Genomic DNA, 22,089 nt, shown 5'->3' with positions numbered 1-22,089 from the left:
TCCCCCTCCCTCACCTCAGGTGCTGGCCCCATTCATTTAACTGAGAGAATCGAAGCCATTAATATCGAAAGACTGCATCTTCCTGCCACCCCTGCCTCCCACCTACCCGTATCTGTTCTTGCACCTGCTTGCCTGGCAAGGACTTTGCTCCTCAGTTCCCTCCTCTCGCCTGCATCCTGAAGTATCCTTCAGCATACACAACGTGTCATAATAGGGCCCATATTTAAAATCCATTCCTGATCCTCCAGATCCCATTCTTTGCTCCACTTTACAGCAAAACTCTTGCGAAGAGTTAGTGGTTGTACTTGCTGCCTTACTTCCATTGTCTCTCTTTTCTCCCAATCTGTTTTTCACTCCTCCGATCAGACTCTCACCCCACCCCACTATTGAATCTGTTCTTGTCAATATCACCAACAATCTCCATCTCTCTAAATTCAGTGGCTGGTTCGGTCTTCATCTTGTCCATTCTCTTTAGTGACATTGGACATAGCTGACTATCTTCTCCTTCTGGAAACACTTAATTTCCCCATCCATAAAAAGGGCTTAGTCATAATATCTAGCACTTATGGTTATTGTGGGCACTGAATGAGATAACGTGACCTTAGATTTTTCATGGCTCCACATCCCTGCCAGCTAGTCTTCAATATAATATTTTCATCTTTCATGGGAGAATGGGTTTATGTAATTCTTGTCTAAGTAAAACAATTTGTAAAAAAAAATTTGAAAAGCAAGAAGGCCATCGAAGCCGCAAATGAATTTTTCAAAATGGGAAATGTTAAAGGAGAAGAAACGGGAGAGTCTCATATTTTGAGAGTCTCAAAAATAAAAAAGAATTTTATTTTTTTAAAATATAATAAAACCAATATTGGAGAAAATTCCTAGTATCAAAATTGCTTTCTCATGGGCATAGGAACAGTGGGGAAATTTCCACCTTTTGGATATATCACTTACATTTTTGCTCATGGGCAAAATGGAAGTGACTGCATCTCCTTAATGAACAGAATGTGTTCTAATGAAAGAGAAATGTGGAAACCGAAACAGAAGGAATAGAGAAGGGCCAGCCTCCTCTGAAATTGACTCTGGCATTGCTACAGAGAGCTGTCGGGACCAGAGTCCATTTGCTTATCTGGGCTTTTATTTTTATTTTTTATTTACACTGTGATGCTGAGAAGTCACCCACCCAGACTCTGACCACACCAACGAGCTTTACTGGCATTTCTCAGCTGCAGGAAGCTTAAGATCTCAGGGGAGTGAGTGGGGTGTGAGTCCCCAACTTCTCTCCTGCCCATAGCAATTCACATTCTGATTCCTGTAATTTAGGACACACGGGGAAGATTCCATGACTCAATTATCCAATAAGCATTGTTGTTCAAAGTCTGGTCCAGAGATGACCAGCCCAAGAATTACCTGCAGCTGCTTATTTAAAATGCATATTTCTTGGCCCTTCCCAGACCAAATGAGTTGAAGATCTCTTTAATACTGGAGCTTGTATTTTAAACAAGTCCCCAGGTGACTCTCTTGTGTTTTTAAATGTGAGAACCACCACATTAGAGAAGAATCATGGGTCCTTTTCTCCATTTAAAAACTTGCTGTTTGGTCTAGAGGGAACCCCACTTGGTTCTACCTATTAGAATGCTAGTTTTTCTTCAAGACAACTCAGGTACCACCTCCTCCATGAAGGCTTCTTGGACTTACTATCGCCAAGTTATCTCTTTCTCCTGGACTCCCTTAAACCTGAGTGCCAATGTTCCTAGAGTAATTGTCATGCTGTATTTGGAGTCAGGCTTTATCACCAGGCTTTATCCAGTTGCCGTTGCTAGTTGCAGGGGGCGCAGCCCACCATCCCTTGCGGGACTTGAAGAGTTGAACTGACAACCTTGTGGTTGAGAGCCCACTGGCCCATGTGGGAATCGAACCGGCAGCCTTTGGAGTTAGGAGCATGGAGCTCTAACCGCCTGAGCCACCAGGCTGGCCTCCCCCAATTTTTTTTTAATTAGTTGAATACATGAATAATGTTTGATAAAATTGATTTTGGGAATGACTAAAAAGAAAGAAGAGTGAGGGACTAGAGTGTGGAAAGGAGATAGAGAAGAAAGAAATTATAAAATTATAGCTGGGTACTTTGCTATAACTGACAGTGCGTAAGAAAAATGGAGACTGATCAATATTTTAGGAAAATATAGGACAACTTGGCATTAATATCTCTTAGTGATAACTGAGGAAGGTAAGCAAGCTCTAGTTTTCTCCATCAGACATACTCATACCTCTTCATTGCTTTTTGCTCTTTCCTTTTTTCCCTTCCCGTTTCTCTCTTTAGCCTTTTGCATCCACCCTTTCTCTCCCTCATTTTTCCATTTATTTTTCTTTCATGCTCCTTCAGCCTCCTACCATGCCTTAAGCCAGCTTGTCATTTGGTTGCCAAACATTTATCGGGGTATACTCTTGCCAGGCGTTAGGCTAGGTGTAGAGAGCCAAGAAAAACAAGACATGGTCCCTGTCCTTGAGGAACTCATAGTCCAAAGAGGAAAAGGACCAGTAAGTAGATGGTCAACATATGGTCTTATGAAAATGGTGATGATGGAGGTTCCAAGGGTGCTACGAGAACACATTGGAGGAATCAGAGCATCAGGGGAGGCTTCCTGGTGGAGGTAGCACTGGAGTTGAGAGTTGGAGGACAGACAAGAGCCAGGTGACCATGAGGAAGTCAGGGACAGGAGGCGTTCCAGCCCGAAGGAGCAGTATGTACAAAACCCTGGAGGTAAGAGAATTGCAGAGTTATTCTGGAAACTGCGTCATTCAGAAAAGTGGAGACAAGAGAGTTGAAAGTGATGTGGGTGAACGTTGAGACTGAGACGTCAGTAGGGGCCAGCCATGGAGGGCCATATGGGGCATACTAAGGACTTTGGACTTTATCTGTGACCGTCTGATTCAATTTGTATTTTAGAAAGCTCAATCTGGCTGCAGTGTAGGTAATAATTTGGAAGCGGGCAGGATGATCAGTGGGCAAGCGAGAGCAGCCCTCCAGGAAGGATGGTGGTGTGCACCTGGTCAGGTGATAAAAATGGAGTCAGGAGGTAGAGGAAGGGAAGTCGCAGGAATTGGTGTCCCATGAATAGGCGCAGCATCAGAGGCCACCCTTGAAGCCTGAGAGGTGTATGCAAGTCTTGGCTCACAGCTTGAGCAAGGAAGATTCTAAGAGGAAAACTTCCAGGATCAACGGAGCGGGTGGGAGCAGGATTTGAAATGACCAAGTTTAGGTTATCACTGGCTGGCTGGTTTTTTTCTCACTAACGAGAAGTTCAGAAATGTGGGCTAAAAGGATGTGCCCAAGATGGTCTTGAGGCAGCTCCCAAGGGAGGGGGTCAACTGTTAGGCCAGTTTCCTATGAGCTTTCAAGGTTCAGTAAGTTCCAGGGCAATGTCCAGTTCTTACCGGCAGGCGGCAGCACCACAACTCACAGAAATCAAAGGGAGAAACCCTTTGCAACGCAAACTCCAATCGAAAAGAGAGACTTTTTGATGATTAATTTGTGCTTTCCGAAGTGATTGATGTGGCCAGTTTGTCACTAGCAAGTTTTGCTACAGTTACAAGAGGTTTTCATACCAAGGTGACTTTACTTCACAATTTGCCTCTTAACTCTAATTTCTTTTCGTTATTATATATTAGCCACACACACATTCAAAATATTACTGCCTCTAGTGTGTTTATTTTCTCTGCATGGAAATGATCTTGGGCAGGGTTCTCTCAGGTTTCTGAGTCTGTGCCTGCATAAAATAATTTTTTAATCGAAAAGACAACATAACAAATGTTGAAGTGTTTTTTTAAGTCACCCACAATTGCTTCAACACAATCACTGTGTTTCCTGGAAAATAAGACCGGGTCTTATATTAAGTTTTGCTTCAAAAGATGCATTAGGGCTTATGTTCAGGGGATATCCTCCTGAAAAATCATGCTAGGGCTTATTTTCTGGTTAGATCTTATTTTCGGGGAAACATGGTAGTATTTTTACTTTTAAATGTTCCCTTCCAAATCTGGTCCATATGCATATATTTTTACACAGACATGCTCAGAGTCTGTTTTTATCAATGTTGCATTTTAAAAGGAAGTGCATATTTTTTTTTCTGTTCTCTTAGGCATTTAGTCTCTTCTGAGATCTCACCCACTTCCTTAGCTTCAAATATCACATTGCACAGAAAGGCAGCTCGTCTTTATCTTTCCACAACCCTGTTATTTATTTGCTCATCCACCCATCCATTTATTCACTCCATGCACTTCACTGTGCTGGGGGCTGGAAATGCAAATGTGAAAAGGTGTGGTCCGTTTTGTCTGGGAGCTTGTAGAGCTTGGGGTGGGGTGGGAGCAGGGAGTGAAGGTACAGTGGGAATTTGGGGCAAGAAACCCTAAAACTGAGTTGGGGGCCTAAAGAAAGGGAAGAAGGCCAACTAAGCAGAGGAAACTGCATGTGCTAAGATATGGACACTCAAAAGACTATGGCCCCTTCAGGAAACCACAGTAGTTTAGTATTGGTGGAGTATGTGTTGGCTGGAGCCTGAGAGAGTGGGGCTGACAGGCAGGGGCCAGATCCGAAAGGGTCATGCAAAGGACATGAAACATTATCTTGATGATAAATATCTCTCCTGAAACACTGTTTTTTAACTCTTAGGCTAACCAGGGTCTCAGCCGGAACCTCTCTCCTCAATCTTTTCTGACCCTGGTCTAGATCAGGTCCCCTGCTGTACGTTTCCAAAGCGCCAGTATTACAGGTGCCACATTCTTAGAAACATATCTTACTCTTTAGGCTGCGAGCTCTGTGCTGGGTTATCCCGCTCTCTACAGAGTAGCTGCTCACTTAATGCTGTGAAAGGAACAAATGGAAGCATTGAGCTTTTCGACAGCATGCTGGATATTTCTACCTTCATGTTCTCCTGGAACGATTAACTCTGCATTTCCAAAACAGGAGCATCATCATCTCCTCACCTGCCCCTTCCCGGCAGACCTCCTCTTAATCCCCTCTCACACCCCTAGCCGTGTCTGCTACCCCTTTGACTGGCAAATTTCTCTGTTATTCTCCCCACTCAAAAGAAAGAACTGCAACTCTTCCCTCACTTCCTCCTCCTCTCAGCTCAGCAGCTAAGTCCTTCCCTTTCATTTCTATTTTTTTCTGGCCATCATTCTAAAATAAAGTACGATAGTAGGAAAAATATGACTTTTAGAACAAGAAAGGCCTAGGTTCAAATCTTGGGTCTATTATATTTGGGTTTCCCTGAGTAAGTTACTAACCTCTCTAAACCTCAGTTTCTGACTCTGTAAAATGGGGATATTATCCACCCTGTAGAAACACAGTTACTTTAGTACACATCAGGTGGTAAATAAACGGTCTTCTTGTTATTTTCACATCACATCAGACATCTTCTGCTTAAAGACCTTCAGAAGTCGCATATCACTTGCCAACAAAACCTAAGCAATACATTTTGACCTTGTCTCTCATTACTCCTCCCCCTAAATCCTAAACTCTAGTCAATGTGAAATGCTGGCTGATTTAGCCACTCTTTCCTCCTTGCTTCCATGTTGCAGATCAAACACCAAGTCCTCCCTGATTACCTGAGCACCAAGTAACTGGCTCCCTCCTCTTCAGCCCTTATGTAGTTCAGTGGCACTCAGGGCCAGCTGCTTTGCCTTGCGGTCTAGGCAACTGTCCTCTAGATTACAAACTGCTGGAAGCAATGGCTTTGCCAGGTTACCTTGCATAGCTCCTTGCGTGTAGTTGATGCTCAATAGATACTTGGTGAAAGAAAATTCATTTTCCTTATTTCGATGGGCTTGTTTTTTTCTGTAGAATCAAATGTTTGTTTATTCCCACTTCAACGCTATTTTGTTGGCTTCCAGAGAGCACAGTACCATTAGTGCGTTCTGTCCTCTCCTTTAATTGGAAAGAGCTTTTGGAACTGAAAAAATAAGAGTTACTTCTTCAAGCCTTATCTGCCACTCCCCCGTACTCACCCCGCCTGGTTCTGGAATCAAACTACTTAGCATTGCTCAGAACACGACTCTCTCACGCCTCCGTTCCTTTGTACGTGTGTAACGTTCCCTTCCCCTGGAACGCCCTCACCCCTTCTTTTCTGTCTGGCGAACTCCTACTCATCCTCCAAGGCTCAGCTCAGACATCACAGCGTCTTCTCTGGGAAGGCTTTTCTGAGATGGACCGAGTGGCGACCCCTCCCCCTATTCTTTTAGCTTCCCTAGCATTCCCCAAATAATTTTAACAATACTTGTGGCATTATTCGTTTACTTTTCTTCCACCCCTCTAGACCGTGAATTCCTTGAGGGCCAGGATTTCTGTTCTTCCTTGTACCTTGTATACCCGACACAGTGCTTAGCACACATTAGGTCCTTAATTCAATCAATGAACAAACGAATCTGTTAATTCATTTAAAGTTGCAGAGTTTGTTTGGACCAGATTCTCAAGTATTTCAAGACCTATTTGGGGTGCTTCATGCAAGGGGGAGATTCTCCCCCGCGCCCCCAGTTGCTTTGATTTGGTGAAAGGGGAAGGGAAGTGATTAGGGTGTGCATACGAGTTATTCCTTCAGGCTTGAGCTGTAATTTACCGGCTCTGGCATCGAGCGGGTTACAGCGACTCGGGGGCGGAGCCGTGCGGGTGCCACCTGCTGCGGGGCGGCCTGGCGCATGCGCCCTGGCGTCTAGGTCTACCTGCGAGGGCCTAGCAGAGGAGGAGCGCTTGCGCTCTGGGCCTTTTCCGCTGGGGGAAGTCTCGCGGGGGCGGGGCGGGGCCGCGCGGGGAAGTTCTCGCGGGACCCCGAAGAGGAACGGAAGCGAGGAGGCTGTGCTGCTTCAGAGACCGGGCGGCGGCGGCGGCGACGGAGACGGTGGTGGTGACAGCAGCGGGAACAGGCGCTGCCCTCGGGGAGCAGCAGCAGTATTGGCGGCCGCTCGCACCGCTGCGGAGGGGCCGGCCGGGCGCGGAGCGGAGCAGCTACGCCACGGTGAGTACGGCCGGCGGTGCTGCTCCGGTGCTTTTTCTTCCCCGCTCCGCAGCGGGAGTCGGCCGGCAGGGACCCGGCCCAGCCTACCGAGAGCTGCCGGGCCTGGGGGTCGGGACGGGGAGGCCTGGGGCGGGAGCGGAATTCCCGGGGCTCCGAGCTCCACGTTTCCTCTTTTGGGGCGCTTCCTTCCTGGGGACCATCCTCCCCCAGCCCTTGGCTCGGGACCGACCCACGGACCCCGGAGCAAGAGGCCAGGGGCTCCTCCTTACATGTCACGCCTGCTTCTTGAGGGTTTGCGCAGAAGGGATCTGGGAGAAGCCCGACAGCACCGAGTGCTCATTCTGTGAGTCAGTCTGACTTGGCCCGGAGGCGGGGGATTCGCTGCGGGCTGCAGATGTGGTGATTGATGCTCCTTCGACCTGCACGGTCACCACGTCACCATCTCCTGGTGTCTTTGGGCCGAATTTGGGGAGGGAGCCCACCAACCCTGTTAATACCATGAGTTAGAACGTGTGCTGCCGGAGCCAGTCGGGATGCCGTTACGTCGGCTCCCCTCTTCCTTTTTGAACGATTCTCTGAAAAATGTTTGTCGAGAAAGATCAGCAGTTGGTTGGAACGCTTCGAGGAAAGATTTCAGGGAGAGAGGCGAGAGAAGCTCTGTTTTTCATTTGTAACGCCTACCCTGTGTGATTGTGATCCCTGTGAGTGACAGCTTGTTGAGGGAGCTAGTCGAGGCCGGCTTCAGATGCTGTAAAAGTACAAATCGCAGAGGACCTGAAATGCGCTCGAGGTCTGTCGGTAGTGGTGAGTCTCAGAAAAGGGTCGAAAAGACACACGCGAGAAATTACGTAGCATTCGTCTCAGGCTTTCCCGTCCCTCTTTCACTTTGTACTTCTCCGGTTGTTGCCTTCCTTTCCTATGTACTTCTCTTCATTCCACTGCGGACACTAAGTGCGTGCTTGTGTAATGCAAGTCACTTGCCCCCTCCCCCCACCGTTTTTCTAATCTACTTTCCCTTCCTCATTATTTTCCCCTCTCTGGCATAATTTCTCGAGGTTTCTGCGCTTTGGAGCAGTTCGTTCTCGCCCTCATTTAAAGATTCCGTTTTCTCTCCCTTCTTGCGTTAACCTTTACTTTCACGCGTCCACTGTGTTCTTTCAGTCTGCCAGAAGGATTGCTAGAGAGCCATGCCAGACTTAAATTCTCCCCCTGGGAACTGGGAGGCTCAAAGGATTGAATTCATCCGTGAGTAATCAATACTGCCACTAGGTCACAAGTGTAGCTTGCCTGTCTCATTTGTGTTGTAGTTGTTTTCTTCATTTTAAGATCCTGCTTTTGCGCCTGCTTACACTTTTCTTTGTGTCTCTTTTATATTAGTAAGAGTGGGTCAATTTGGGGTTTGTGTGACTTGTCTTTTAGTGGGGGCGGTTAAGGTAAAAAAAAAAAAAAGAAAACCAACCATAGACTTATTTGTTCTGCGGCCCCTTCCCTTGTTCAAAATTTTCTGAATCTCCAAATAAAAAACAAAGTTAATTCTTGTAATCGGCTTTCTTTGATATGAAAAGCAATCATTTAAATGCTTGAGGCAGTTCATTTCCTCAGCAGGTGTATTCAGATTTGAGGGATGATTGGCTTTTTAAATACTGCTAGTTGATGGTACTTAGAGATTTTTCTTAGTAATTCCTGTTATGTTGCATGTGTGCAGCAGTTCTAATTGTTATCTAGAGCAGAAGAGTAATAGACTTTGGAGAAATGAAGTAATACAGAATAGAGACCGACCATGCTCTCTTGAGAGAAATTAATAGTTACTTGCTTAATTCAGAACTTTCTGGCACTACTGAATGACCATTTAGAGTCTTTGGCTTTCTTTGTGAAAGTTGGCTTTTTCCCAGTTGTGCCAAGTGAGTATGGGAATATGCATTATTTTCGTTTTATGCAAAGACATTGTGCATTATCTGGAATGCAAAGCTTAAAATCTGGTGAAGGCACCTTATAGTACACCAGTGATTCTTAAAATGTAGCATGCACAAGAGTTACCTGTGAATCTTTTTTAAAATTAGCTTCTGGGCCTAAGACCACTACACTGCAGAATTCCAGAAGGCACCCCACAGTGAATCAGTCTCTAAAAGGGGGGATTTTGATGCAGTTGGTCCAAGGACCAAAAGTATTGTTACAGAACATAGGCATAAAATCATGAGACTGGAGTGTGGCTTTAAATTTCTCAACTTAAAATTATACTTTCTGTATATACAAAGGAAATATTTAAAAACCTAATAGAAATAAGTGACTATAGATGTGATTAGTTTTTATATGTGTAAATATTTGAGCATTGTTAAAACTGAGGTGGATCAATTTAAAGTTTATACTTAATAGGACTGTTAATCTGTCTTGTCGCGTCCAGCATAACACAGGCAGTGAGGGTGCGAGAAGGGGAGGCTTTGGGTTAAGTTTTAAGAAAGAAACATACAGAGACTTAATGCAGTTAAATCTCAGAAGGCCAGGGGTGTCTCAGTTCTGAAAGACTGGAGCCCAGAATAAAGCCGCCTGGAGGTTTTTATTGATAAGTGTACAAGGGAGTAGTAGTGTTTTTCTGGCACAGTCTGACTCATTTATCACATTATAGAAACAACCCAATCCAATGTTGATCTTCAAACAGCCGAAGCAGAAAGTCCTTGAGGTGAGGTATGCAACTCCTTTAAGGGACATACATCACATGTCGAAATTGTTTCACAGAGCTGAGCAGAGAGAGCTTAATCTTACCACTCTCAAGACTTTTCTCCCAGTTAGGTGAGAGGGAAAAGTCAGAGCCAGCAGCCGCTTTTCCCAGGCAGGGGAAAGGGAGACAAAGCTCCTTCCCAGATCTTTCTAAGGCAGCTCATGGGGGGGGGGGTGTCTCCATGGGGTTCTGCCTGACTTGAGTTGTGTGTCCCTTCTCCTCCCCCCCCCCCCCCCCCGTGGGGAATCTTACTCGTCATTGGCTGCAAACCCTCTTTTGGAGACTAAAGAGAGAGAAATATACAGTCCCAGAGATGCACAGTCTCACAGACTCTTCTTTCCTTAAGGAAAGACATGGGGGGACAGTTTGCTAGCCTGCTGTGTGACAACACTGTCTACCAGAGGATGTCTGTAGGTGGAAGTTCTAAGTATCCTGTGAAAACATGTAGACTGATATTTGAAAAGGGTCTGGTGATGCTAGTTAACACCACCTCCCACTATTGCCCGACAGTCTGCTTAGGCCTTTCCAGGTGCTCTCTTAATAATCAAAATGACCTTATAAAGTAGATGCTATTATTTTCCCCGTTTACCAGCGGAGGGATACTAGGGCTTGGAGAATATAACTTTTTTCTCCAGTGTCACCCACAAAGTAAGTGAGAAAGTGACAGTTGAATCCAGAGCTAATTCCAGAGCATCAATAAGATTTTTTTTTCCTAACTACATGCCTATAGTAAAAACATTGAAAATACAATTGAGGTGTGTAGTGCAGAAAGTGAAAATGTTCTGTGACCTCACTTCCCGAGATAACCATTGTCATTGTTAACCTTTTGGATTTTTTCTCTAGTTACACGTTGGTTTATTATTTCGCTCTGCAGAAATGGATAAACTGTAATTTTTCTGGGTTTTTTTTCTCTTGGTACTATATCTTGGTACTTATATAGAAAGCTATTCCATAGATATGCTCGTGGATATTGGTCAGGTATGTATATATTTTGCATATGGTATTTGTGTCACTATTTTAGTGAGTTAAATCGGTAAAGTAGAATTGTTTATTCAAGGGTGTGTATTTTAAAATTGTCAATAGATCTCTCCAAAAAGATTGAATTAATTCCCTGCTAGAGTGTGGGTTCTGATGGTTTTATTATTATAATCCAGTACCAAGTACATTGTCATAGTATCTGCTCAAAATGTTAAATGAATGAACGTTGGATAGAGTCTGAGTGAGAGTCTGTTTACCCACAATATTGCAGAGACTGGATTTTATAAATCTTTTTTAAAAATTGCCAATTAGTGGGTGAAAGAAATCTCATTGTTTTAATTTGCAGCTTTAATTGTGAAGTTGAGTATCTTGTGTGTTTTAAGTAGAGTCACATTTTAACTTACTTTGAGTGACTTACTGTTGGGCTCTGTCCAAAGCACTTTATGCATATTTTCTGTCTTACCTAATTTAATGCTCAGTGAATCTTACAAAGTAGGTCATATTGTTCCCATTTTACAGATGAGAAAATTGGCGCTTGTTTAAAAGGCTTGCCCAAAATTATAACTGGTCAGCATCCAGGGTCATTACTTGAACCCGGATCAGCCTGCCTTTAGAGACCATACAGACGCTAGCACTAAGCCATACTGGCCCAGTAAGTGTTCTGGATTTTATTTTTTGTGACTTTGGGGAAGAAGAGAGTTAAATAGAAGAAAGAAACTAAAGTTCTACAAATACTTTTAGGAGACTGCCTTTTAGGATACAGTGCGTGTTGCTTGAAACGAACAATTCAGGCTGTACTTGCTTCTTGGGACGGGCTGCAGAGGTGTGTGCCGGGAACAGGTGAGACACACTCTCATTAGGCTTGGGTGTTGAGTGTACTCCCAACCCATTTCCTTGGAAAATGAACAGCAACATCTCCTCTATTAAAATCATTATGCATTATGTCCACGCTCACGTTTCTTCCTTTTAGTAATTAGTGTTGCATCTGTGATAGAATTTTTTCTCTTGAATGAAACACACCCTTTTGAATTTTTTTGGTCTGTGTGCTCTTTTCTGTGGACAGCCTAACAAGCTGACCTCTTCAAGTTTTCTCCATGAGGTATTGATTGTACTTTGTTTTTATTTCTATCAAGCTATAGCTCACAAAGCAGTAGTCACTTGAAACATAATTTTCAAGAGGGGTAGTCTGAGTAAGCTTTCTTGAAGAAACCTGTGGTAGATAAGTAACAGCAGGCCAACAAGTGTTGAAAACTGCCTTGGTTTTTGTGCTCTCGCTGTTCAGTTACACTGCAGTTGTCTGTAATCTTGAATGACATAGATGTTTATGTCCTGTTACTACATAGTACCTTGACAGTGCTCTGGGTTTCTGTCTGATTGCCATTTTTCACAAGGGAAACTCCTTGTTCTTTTTTCAGATCTGCTCAGTTCTTTAGCTTCCCATTATTGATATAGTCCCAACAATTAGACTTGGATACCAATGAAAATAAATGGTCAGGTCTGTGAGAAATATTGATAGGCATGTAGCAGAGATTTTGGAACACTTATAAAAAATTAAAAATAGGTACCCACATTGGAAAATAAGCAGAAGTGGAAAAGCAGTTTTATTAATGCCGGGGAAAATTGAGGGAGCGTACTAGAAAGGAAGATTGGCTGTAATACGTTATTTAAATCACCAGTGAACAATATTTCGTGTTGTAATACTACTGCTTAAACCGGAATATGTGATTTTGCTGGGATGGGGCAAAAGGGAATTGGCAGCGCTGGAACAGCGAGGTCCTTGTCTTCCAGGTAATGGATGACGGCTGGAGTAAATGAAGAAACAGCAGTAGAACACATTGTTTAGAAATATTGTAGGTGAATACAAAGAGAAAGCTAAAAACAAAATTAAGGGTGATTGCTTATGGGTGTTGGGGAACTGCTTTTTCATAAACTTTTAATACTCTGACTTTTAAAGTTATATATATGTATGGATTAGTTTGATAAACTACAGAGACTGTAAGTAAAAGGTGTTCAAGGACACACAAAAATAAATACTCTGAGTCTAATCTTTGTATTTTTTTTATATTTGCTAGAATGCTTTCTTTACTTCCCTCTGTTAGGGCCAGAGCCTAAGTTTGGTATCCTAAGTTTGCCTTATAGAATAAACACTGGTTTGGTTTATTAGTTTACCTGCAGTAGCATGTTTGGCTTTCAGAATTTGACTGAGGGACTTTTTTTTTACCAGGTGATTTCTTTCCTTCTGGGTAACTCATTTCCCTCTAATCTTCATATTCCCAGCTGGTTTACCACTTAGTCTACTTGCAGCTATGCTTGATTTAATGCCCCAATTATTAACTTGAGAACAAGAATAATCACTCGCGCCCCTCAAATGAGTTCTCTGCTAGGTGGTAATTATCCAAGAAGGGTGTCACTATAAATAACCTGTCCCCATTCTGACAGTGTCTGTGTTGTTTTCTGCTTTTATTTAGCCTGTATGAAAACAGTGAATGATGAACCAAGAATGGGGCTCTATTTTCCTTTAGTTATGCAGAGGTCTGGGTTGTGTGGAGACTACTACAGCAGTGATTGTCTGCATTGCCCATCACATCACCATTCCCTGGTACACCAGCAGAGGGTTATTGGACTCTACCTGTAGAATGCAGTTTGGATCAGTGTAGTACTCTTACCGCTCTGAGCAAAGCAGCTGTTCTCAGGGTAACTCTCAGAGACGGCTCTGACTTTCTGGCACCATCTCTCTGAACTTTCTATATTTGTCAGCTCAGATTCTGAAAAAGGGATTCATTTCAAGTGTAGGTTAGGACTTCAGCTTTGCTCCTTTGGCTAGTTAGAGATAATGTGGAGGCTGTTTCTGGAATGCTGAGCATGGGCATCTATTTCAAGGGCTATCAATGACCCCAGACTCTTGGGGGGTCTTCAGGGGAAGAGGGAGCCTAATGCAAGAGCAGGTCTCCACCCGCAAAAGGCTGAGCTGGACTTCCTTTCTCTGGTTGCCCGTGCTCAGAGAAGTTAAGTTCAGTGAAAAAGGAGTTCTGTGTTCATTTTCTCCCGCTTTCCTAGGAGCATACCAAGGTTTAGTTTCTGAGAAGAGTTAGAAGCAGTTCAGGACCAAAGCGTGCATTGCTTGCTTTTGACTGTGTGGATAGGGGACCCAACATTTTCGAAAAAGTAGAAAGGGAGGCAGGGGGAAGAGGGAGATTGGCCTATTTAACTGAGAAAAGTAGGGTGCCATCCCCAGGGGGAGATCCTTCTTCAGTGGACTGTCTTTTGTGCCCAGAGAAGAGAGTGTAAGGGGCGAGGGAGGAAAGGCGGAGACCCATCGGGACTCCAGCCGGTTCCTGCACACCGTGCACACCCAGCGGGAAGGAAGAGGAAGTGTGTTCTGGAAGAGCTCGAGCAGCTGCCGCCATTGGCCGGCGGGCCTGTCAGTCGCGTGGGCCTGGGGCTGAAAGAGGAAGAAGATCGGGGCTCTTGCCTAGAAGGGAGGGAGGAGGAGGGTTGAGCCAGCCGAGCCAGGGGGCGTGGGGGCTGGGACCGCAGGCCGATTGGCAGGGCGGGGCTGCCTTCGATCCTGGCCGCTTCACTCAATCTTCCGTCTTCTGATTCAGGGTGGCATTGTGTGTCCCGGAGTGCAGGAGCAAGTCCCAGAAGAGAGGTGAGGCTGAGCCCAGAGCGCTGGGTTGCTTCAGCAGGGAAGACTCCCTTCCCCCTGCTTCAGGCTGCTGAGCACTGAGCAGCGCTCAGAATGGAAGCCATCGCCAAATATGACTTCAAAGCCACTGCAGACGACGAGCTGAGCTTCAAAAGGGGGGACATCCTCAAGGTAAGTGTTGATGCCAAGCAAATGCTGAGATGGCCTCTCCTTGTACTCACCTACCTTCTGTGCCTTGATAACACACAAAGAAGCCAGGGCTGCTGCTTTTTCCATTGCCCACTTTTAACATTTACCGCCTAGTGTGATCTGGATAGCTGAGGTAGACACTGAGCAGAATATTCAGTATGACTTATTACGACGGTTGGTGCGATGTATGGTCTTTAACTGCCTTTGTGTGAATGCCTCGAGTATTTCTACTTGCTGGTTGGGATCGGTACTATTTCGAGTAAAGTCAAAGCACTATGACTGTAGTAAGGAAATACATGAGTAGCTTGATTTACATTGTAGAGTTTTATAAAAAATCAGGATTTTTCGAAAGATCTAAACTTGAAGTATTTATGTGAACACACTCAATTAGTCTTATTTTACATAGTCAAAAGATTTTTGCATTCTGGAGTGTGATCCTAGTTGGTTAGAAATTTATTTCCCCTAGTTTAACGGAGGTGGTTAGAGGTATACGCCAAAACTCATTAAAGAACTCAATGCATTTTTATTCTTTGTGAAAAAAACGAATGGAGTTCTAAAGAATGAGGTTCAGCTTGCTGTTGTACAAGTCAGATTTCGATTTTAGAAGAAACTTGATGAACAATTACCCCCTATTAAAGTCTAACTGCAGGAAAGAAACCTGCTGACAGTTTAAAAATAAGCTTCTTTACAGTTTGCAGCTCATTTTGAGCCCACTATTTATATGAGGATTCGCTTTCCACCTGGCACGTGTTAATTATGTTGTTTACCCAATTGCCTGAGCAGCTTGCCCTTTTGGATATGTAATTTATTTTTACAAGGGTGGGTGTTATCCAATAGCATGTCAGCTCTAAAGGATGAAAACCTGAAGTTTAGTATTTTTGTATGCACTCTCTCCAAGTTTTGGCATTTTTTTTTTCCTCTGAGCTTTAGTCTGATTGCTGGAATTTGCCAGTGTTTGCTTACTATCCCTGAGTGAAATTATTAGAATTATACAAAGAGGAAGAAAGTGGAAATGTAGAATGGTCCTGTATAAATAGTCCTTGATAAAAGGACTAGTTTTTTAGAAAGTTACGCAGACCTATGGAGAGTTACTATTTTGCTCTCATTGTCAGAGGCATAGAGTTCTGCTCTGAAGTTACTGCCCAGTAGTTTAATGTTAGACACGCAGACTGTACTTCCTAGAAGGTGATATGGGAGAGCCCTTTAAGGAGGAAGAAGCTGTGTGCTCTCTTCAGAGCTGTTTTGTGATGCCAAGCTTTTTGAGGGTATTCTGAAAGTCAGCACTAAATTGCCAGAAAGCAGGCAGAACCAGCCATAGGTTTTAGAGTGACATATGTCTTCTGTTTCTGTTTTCTTAGCTAGAAATCAGAGCAACTTCACTTGGACTACTCAATTACTCTGTATCATTGGTTTACAGAGGAGATAATTTGATGTATTCATAGGTGATTGCTGTTTTCTGCAGATAACCTGCTAGTGATAGCATAAGATTGGCTACTAAAGTACCCACATTTGTAGCCAGTACAAAAACCCTTTGGAGCCAAGGGTTGGTTTTTTTTTTCCTTTCTTTTTAAATACAAACTTTGATTTTTCCATTAAACTTACTCTAGAAACTTGAACCTGGAAGCCTGGTGGTTCATAGTTTTCTGTGTTAATCCTATTGTATATTTAGTACTGAAGCAATGAAACAAGGGATGTGAGGTCTCTTTTTAAGAATTTTTAGACAAGAACTTTTCCCTGTTTACTATCACTGAAATTTTTTCTAGATCTAGACCATGAACGTTTTATAAGTTCTCCAACTTAAATTGGTAACCTCTTGAACAAGTATAAAACCCTTCTCTCCCATCCTATAATTAGAGAAGATGATACTGTTTAACATTCCCCCAGAAGTTTTTATAATGGGAGAGAAAGTGAATCAGACTGCTCCTATTTACTTTCAGATTTTCTTTGGGGGAGAGAAAAAATACATTTATTTGGTTCTTTCCAATTTGGTAGATAACTGGCATATGAAGTCATAATGCCATTATTGCTTTTGAATGGGGGCCATTAGCTGTTTGTTAGTAATCTTGTGGCTTTACTCCAAAAAAAAAAAAATACAGTAGTTGCCCTTTGTCTCATAATTCTGTGAAAAAGCTGAGTGAAGAGGAGAGACATAAGGAACATTGCTTTGTCTTAAGAGCTGTTAGTAAAAAGAAAAGGGGGGGCAGTGTTTTCTTCATCTGATTATTTAAGGAGTAACAGGCTTCATTTGAGTGGCTTTGATTTGATTTGATAACTCTTTAGCTTAATTATGAGCCAAAACATGTTTAGAAGTGACTTGATTGAAATGGGGATGTGATTGCCCTCCCTTGGTAAAGGGGGCAGTGCATGTTGGTGTTGAATACATTTTATTTGAAGATAATGTAATAGGAAAGGGCTTTGCCCTCTGCCTCTGACTAGAGTTCAGAAGAATTATATCCTCTCACTGTCTTGGAGTTTCTGGTTAACTTTTGGTTAATGGTGACTTCTGTCCTCCAGCAGACTGCTTCCTTAACTTACTTTTTTTAAAAAATGTTTATTGGAGTGACAATTGTTAGTAAAATTACATACGTTTCAGGTGAACAATTCTGTAATACATCGTCTATATATCACACTGTATGTTCACCACCCAGGATCACATCTCCTTCCGTCATCATATATTTGATCCCGTTTACCCTCATCTACCACCCCTCTCCCCCTTACCCTCTGGTATCCACTAAACTATTGCCTGTGTCTATGAGTTTTTGTTTCTTCATTTGTTTGTCTTGTTCCTTTGTTGTTTTCAGTTTTATATCCCACATATCAGTGAAGTCAGATGGTTCTTGACTTTTTCTATCAGACTTATTTCGCTTAGCATTATACTCTCAAGATCCATTCATGTCGCAAATGGCACTATTTCATCTTATGGTGGAATAAGAAATTGTATGTACTGGCAGTATATATACCACACCTTCTTTATCCATTCATCTATTGAAGGACACTTTGGTTCTTTCCATGTGTTGGCCTCCGTAAACAAAGCTGCAGTGACCATTGGAGCACATATATCTTTACAGATAAATGTTTTCAGATATTTTGGGTAAATACCCAGGACCGGGATTGCTGGGTCATACGGTAATTCTATTCGTAATTTCTTGAGGAACCTCCACACTGCCTTCCATAGCGGCTGTACCAGTCTGCATTCCCACCAACAGTGTATGAGGGTTCCTTTTTCTCCACAGCCTCTCCAACACTTGTTACTATTTGTCTTGTTGATGATAGCCATTCTGACTGGGGTGAGGTGCTATCTCATTGTGGGTCTTCTTTAACTTTCTATCTACATATTGACTTGTACTGCCCTGAGAAAAGAAAAATGAAAACATTTTACTGGAAGACTAAAATAGAACTGAATGCTTCAATATATCTGCAATTGTTACTTTTCCTCTTGTAAAAGCTCTGTTTTTCTTGGGGAGTGGCGGGAGGGCACTGGGGCATAGAAATGGAAGGAATTGCTCTTCTGTTGCAGCTTTCAGTTCTTGTGTGGTGAACTGAACCTGCATTTCGCCACCGTTCTAGGGCAGGCTTGAGATAGCCCCAGGGATTCTCCACTGAATATGGCCCCTGAGTACCCTGCAGCACATAAAACATCTGAGCCCACCTAGAAGTTGCATCTGCCATTTAGGGGCTCAAGTGCATGTACTTCAGACAGTGCTGCCCAGGAATTAAGAACCGTTTGGAGCTCTCAAACCTGCGCTCGTTCCAGTCTAGAGCCGGCTTCTTGTTTCCTATCAAGGCGGCCTTTCGGCTCTGGAAGAAAGCCAGCAGTGTGGATCGTCTGGGTGTCTTCTGCTCTGTCCGGTGCTAACTACCTTTACCGGTTTCACAAGCTGCTTTAGAACTGGGTCTTGAGGTCACACTCAGATCTTTGAAGTCGTCTTCTCTCTCACTGCTGATGACCCTATTTCACTGTCACATTCCTGAGTATCTGCTCGAGCCACATCCTGGGAGAAGTTGCTCTGAGAGTTGGGGAAGAAATAGAAGATGTATTCTGCCTTCAGGAACTCTAAAATCAAATAAGAAAAAAGATTAATATCTGGAACAGTACACGGCAGTGTGTAAAATTAGAGGATTTTTAACAGGGAACGACCTTTTAAAATCTCTTAAGGTAGACTTTTATTATTTTACAGATGAGGAAATGGTGGCCCATAGAAGTTCAGTGATCCAGTCAAGGCCACAAACTATTAGTACTTCGTAGTGAACTGTTATTTCATGGAAGCCGAAGTTGTGTCACACACTGTACCTGCCAGAGGCATTTTGGAAGGGAAGAGATTGGTAAGAGCCGAAGTCAGAGAGAGCTGTGAGGAAGAAGTGTGATTTGAACTGGACCTTGTGAGGTAGATAGGCCAGAGCTGGGTGAAGAGAAGGAAGGCGGGGGAGTTGTGCTTGGGTTTGCGATAGGAATGCTAGAATAAGGTTATAACCTTATTGACATAGTGGAAAAGGAAGTAGAATTGGAGCCAGGTAAGAAAAATTCAAGAGTTGGAGTTGGATCTTGTCCTCAAGGCGCCTCTGAAGGTTTTTTAGCTGATGACATAAATGTTCTGTGCGTATAATGGATTGTGAGGAGGTTAGCCTGGAGTCCCAGCTGGAAGATTGCCGTGATCGGGTTGTGAGGTAAGTGGCAGCACAGGTGTTGGAGACTAGGAGTGAAGGCCGGGGATGGTTTGAGAGTCTATGGAAAAAATGTATTGGGATTTCTGCCTGTCACCTGGGGCATTTGAACAAGTTTCCTGTATGACTGAGAAAAGACTGCTCACTGGAGATGCTTCTGAGAGCAGGAATCTGAACTAGGGTTTGCTTGGTTACAATTTTCACAACAGCTGGATTTGGGCACACAAGTCTTCATTTCAGGTGTTTGAATTATCAAACCTAAAACGTAAGAGGTTGGGATGGTTTCTTTTTTCTTCACTATTTTACAGTCCTAGTATCAGTATACATTATAGAGGCATTTCTGTGCCTATCGGTAAGAATCCGTATCAATCTTGTTGACTAAACCAGGAATATAGCATTTAATCTTTTAAGAATGAGGACTATTCGAGTTCTCTTATAGCAGGTAATTTGTTTGCCTTTCATAATATTCATTCCCCGCCCCCCACCTTATCTGAATGGACGTTTCCAGATAGGTGCTAAGGATGAACTTTCAGTTTCTATGCAAGACTCCTTTTGGGAGGCTGGCTGAAGACCAGTCATCCTTGGTTGGCGAAAGAAATGAGTAAGGAAATGAAGTGTTCCTTAGTGTCTTTCAAGTGTCATCTCTGTAAGCCATTATGGATTTGAGGCACTAAAAAGTTGGTGTTATTAGCCCCATCTTATGGCTGCACAAAGAGGCTCAGAAGCTCAGTAACTTGCTCAGGTTCACGCATCTAGTAAGTGGCAGGTGTGGCTACGATGCTCCCTCTGCAGTACGGTCACGCCCCTCTTAACTGTCAGGATGAGTAAACCGGAAGTGTAAGGTACCGGCGTCCTGCTTTGCTCCCCTGCCAGCATGGGCAGCCGTCTTGTGGCACTACTTCTGCTGAGTGACTTACTGGACAGCCTGTCTAAAGTACGTTGACTTCAGTAATGAAGCAATGAAACAAACAAATGAGGTTATTTTGTCTCATTTGTGGCAAAGATTGACCCCTACCCTCTATGGCCAGGGTGTGGACAAATGGGTACTGTCATCTCCTCCCAGTGGAGGTTTGTACCAATAGTCTTTCTGAATGGTGGCTTGTTGATATGTATCAACATAAAATGACCAGCAGTTCCACTTTTAAGAATTTATTCTAAGAAAATTCTCAAACAAGTGTTAAAAAATGTAGACATAAGGATGTTTATTTCAATGAATCTGTGTGCCACGTGGGAAAGGAATTTCTTCCATTAAAATGTAAAATATGATCATTTGTAAGATGCATTCAGAGATGCTAAAATGTGTAAAAAGGGCACCTACAAATCTATGGAATTATCATATTAGGGATAAAAAGCCTAAGTAGCAATCAGTAGGAGGCTGTGAAAGCAGGTATGGTACCTGTAAAATGGAGTACTGTGCAGGTGTTAATGTCGATGTAAAACTGTACCAGCACAGAATAATGTCTACACTTGCAGACAGAAGTGTTTAAGTGGATCCTCTTTTAAAAAGTAACAATATAATGAATGTATTGAGTGCTTAGTAGGTCCTTGCACTAAGCTAAGTATTTGACTTTCATTCCCTTTTAATCCTCACAATAATCCTTTGAAGACAGACGCTATTATCCCCATTTTATTGATCAGGAACCTAAGGCTTAGGTTAAGTAACTTGCTTAGGTTCATGAGTACAATGCAGAATGGAGATTCCACATTCTTAATTACTACCCTGTAGGGTCTTTTCATGCCCAGACGAGGTCAACTAGAGCGAGCGAGCCCATTTAAGGAAAATTGCTATTACTTCTGTTTGCTTGTTAAATACACAGACTTCTTTCTGAATGGTCCCCTAAAAGATAACAGTTATCACCAACGGGCTGGATTTCAGGTAATTTTTACTCCTTTTTTGTACTCTTGTATTACTTTAATTTGTCAGTTTTATTAAAACAAAAGTTATATTCAAATACAAAAGTTACATTCAAAAAAAAAAAAAGAAAAGAAAAGTTACATTCAAATATAAAGTTATATTCAAATAGAAAGTTGTTAACATTCTGCATCTACTTTACCTTGATAGATATTCTAGGAAGTTAAAGTGCTCTGCTCAGGGGTTGTTTGTTTGGTTTTATAATGGCTGAGGTTTAACCTGCTTTTAAATCTTCAGACTAAAGTTCACCGTGGCTTTGCTCAGGGTCATAAAACTTACAGAACTTTTTAAAAGTGACTCAGAATGACTGAGGGAAACCTTGGTCCTTTTGGCAGATAGACCTCCTTGTGGACATGGGACTGAGACATCTGTAGTATTGTGGAGAAGAACCCTGGCCCCTGGAGCTCCAGGCTAGACCCACCGTCTCTGAATCCCAGCTCTGTCACCCTCCAGTGTGGCATTGTGATCTTGCGGAGTTTGCTTTGTGCTTTGCTTCTCCCGTCTGTAAAATGGAGCAATAGCGCCTGCCTTCCTAGAGTCACAGTGTGGATCAAAAGAACAATCGATATTCCTGTGCTCAAAACAGTGACAGCATAAAGCAGACAATAATGCCAGCTGCCAGTAGTTTTACTAATGTCATTCAAGTGCACAACTTTGGTAAGAGGACATCAGTCCAGCCCCGGGCTCGCGTCACTTAAGTCACACGACTCAGCCCATAAATCTGGCTGGGTGCTTGTCCTGATACTTCCTCAAACTCAGAACTGTTCGACCTTGTTCCAGAGCTCTGCTGAAAGCACTGTATTGGTGGAGAGTGGTGTGAAAGACAAGTACTTTCTCCATTCTGAAAAGTCTCTGGTCTCTGTAAGGATTAAACCCAGTGTCCTGTTGGGGGCCTCTCAGACTTCTGGGGCGGAATGGAATTTTGGGACTATGCTATTGGCTAATATTAAGAGATGTTAGAAGAAACAGTCTTGGGAAA

General features: G+C 43.1%; 1 protein-coding gene across 1 annotated transcript in view; it reads left to right on the top strand.

Annotated features, from left to right (window-relative positions):
- The first annotated feature begins 6,691 nt into the window (after positions 1-6,691).
- The window catches only part of GRB2 (growth factor receptor bound protein 2), a 60,684-nt gene continuing 45,286 nt past the window's right edge, over positions 6,692-22,089 (top strand). Inside the window, exons 1-2 of the mRNA XM_081029633.1 lie at positions 6,692-7,004; positions 14,304-14,518. Coding sequence (XP_080885759.1) covers positions 14,441-14,518 — 78 coding nt within the window. The 5' untranslated portion in view covers positions 6,692-7,004; positions 14,304-14,440. The remainder of the gene's footprint in view (positions 7,005-14,303; positions 14,519-22,089) is intronic.

The sequence above is a fragment of the Rhinolophus hipposideros genome, assembly GCF_964194185.1.
Source record: "Rhinolophus hipposideros genome assembly, chromosome: 20".
Taxonomy (NCBI): domain Eukaryota; kingdom Metazoa; phylum Chordata; class Mammalia; order Chiroptera; family Rhinolophidae; genus Rhinolophus; species Rhinolophus hipposideros.
Note: the sequence above shows the minus strand (reverse complement) of the source record. Positions and strands in the feature narration are given on the sequence as shown.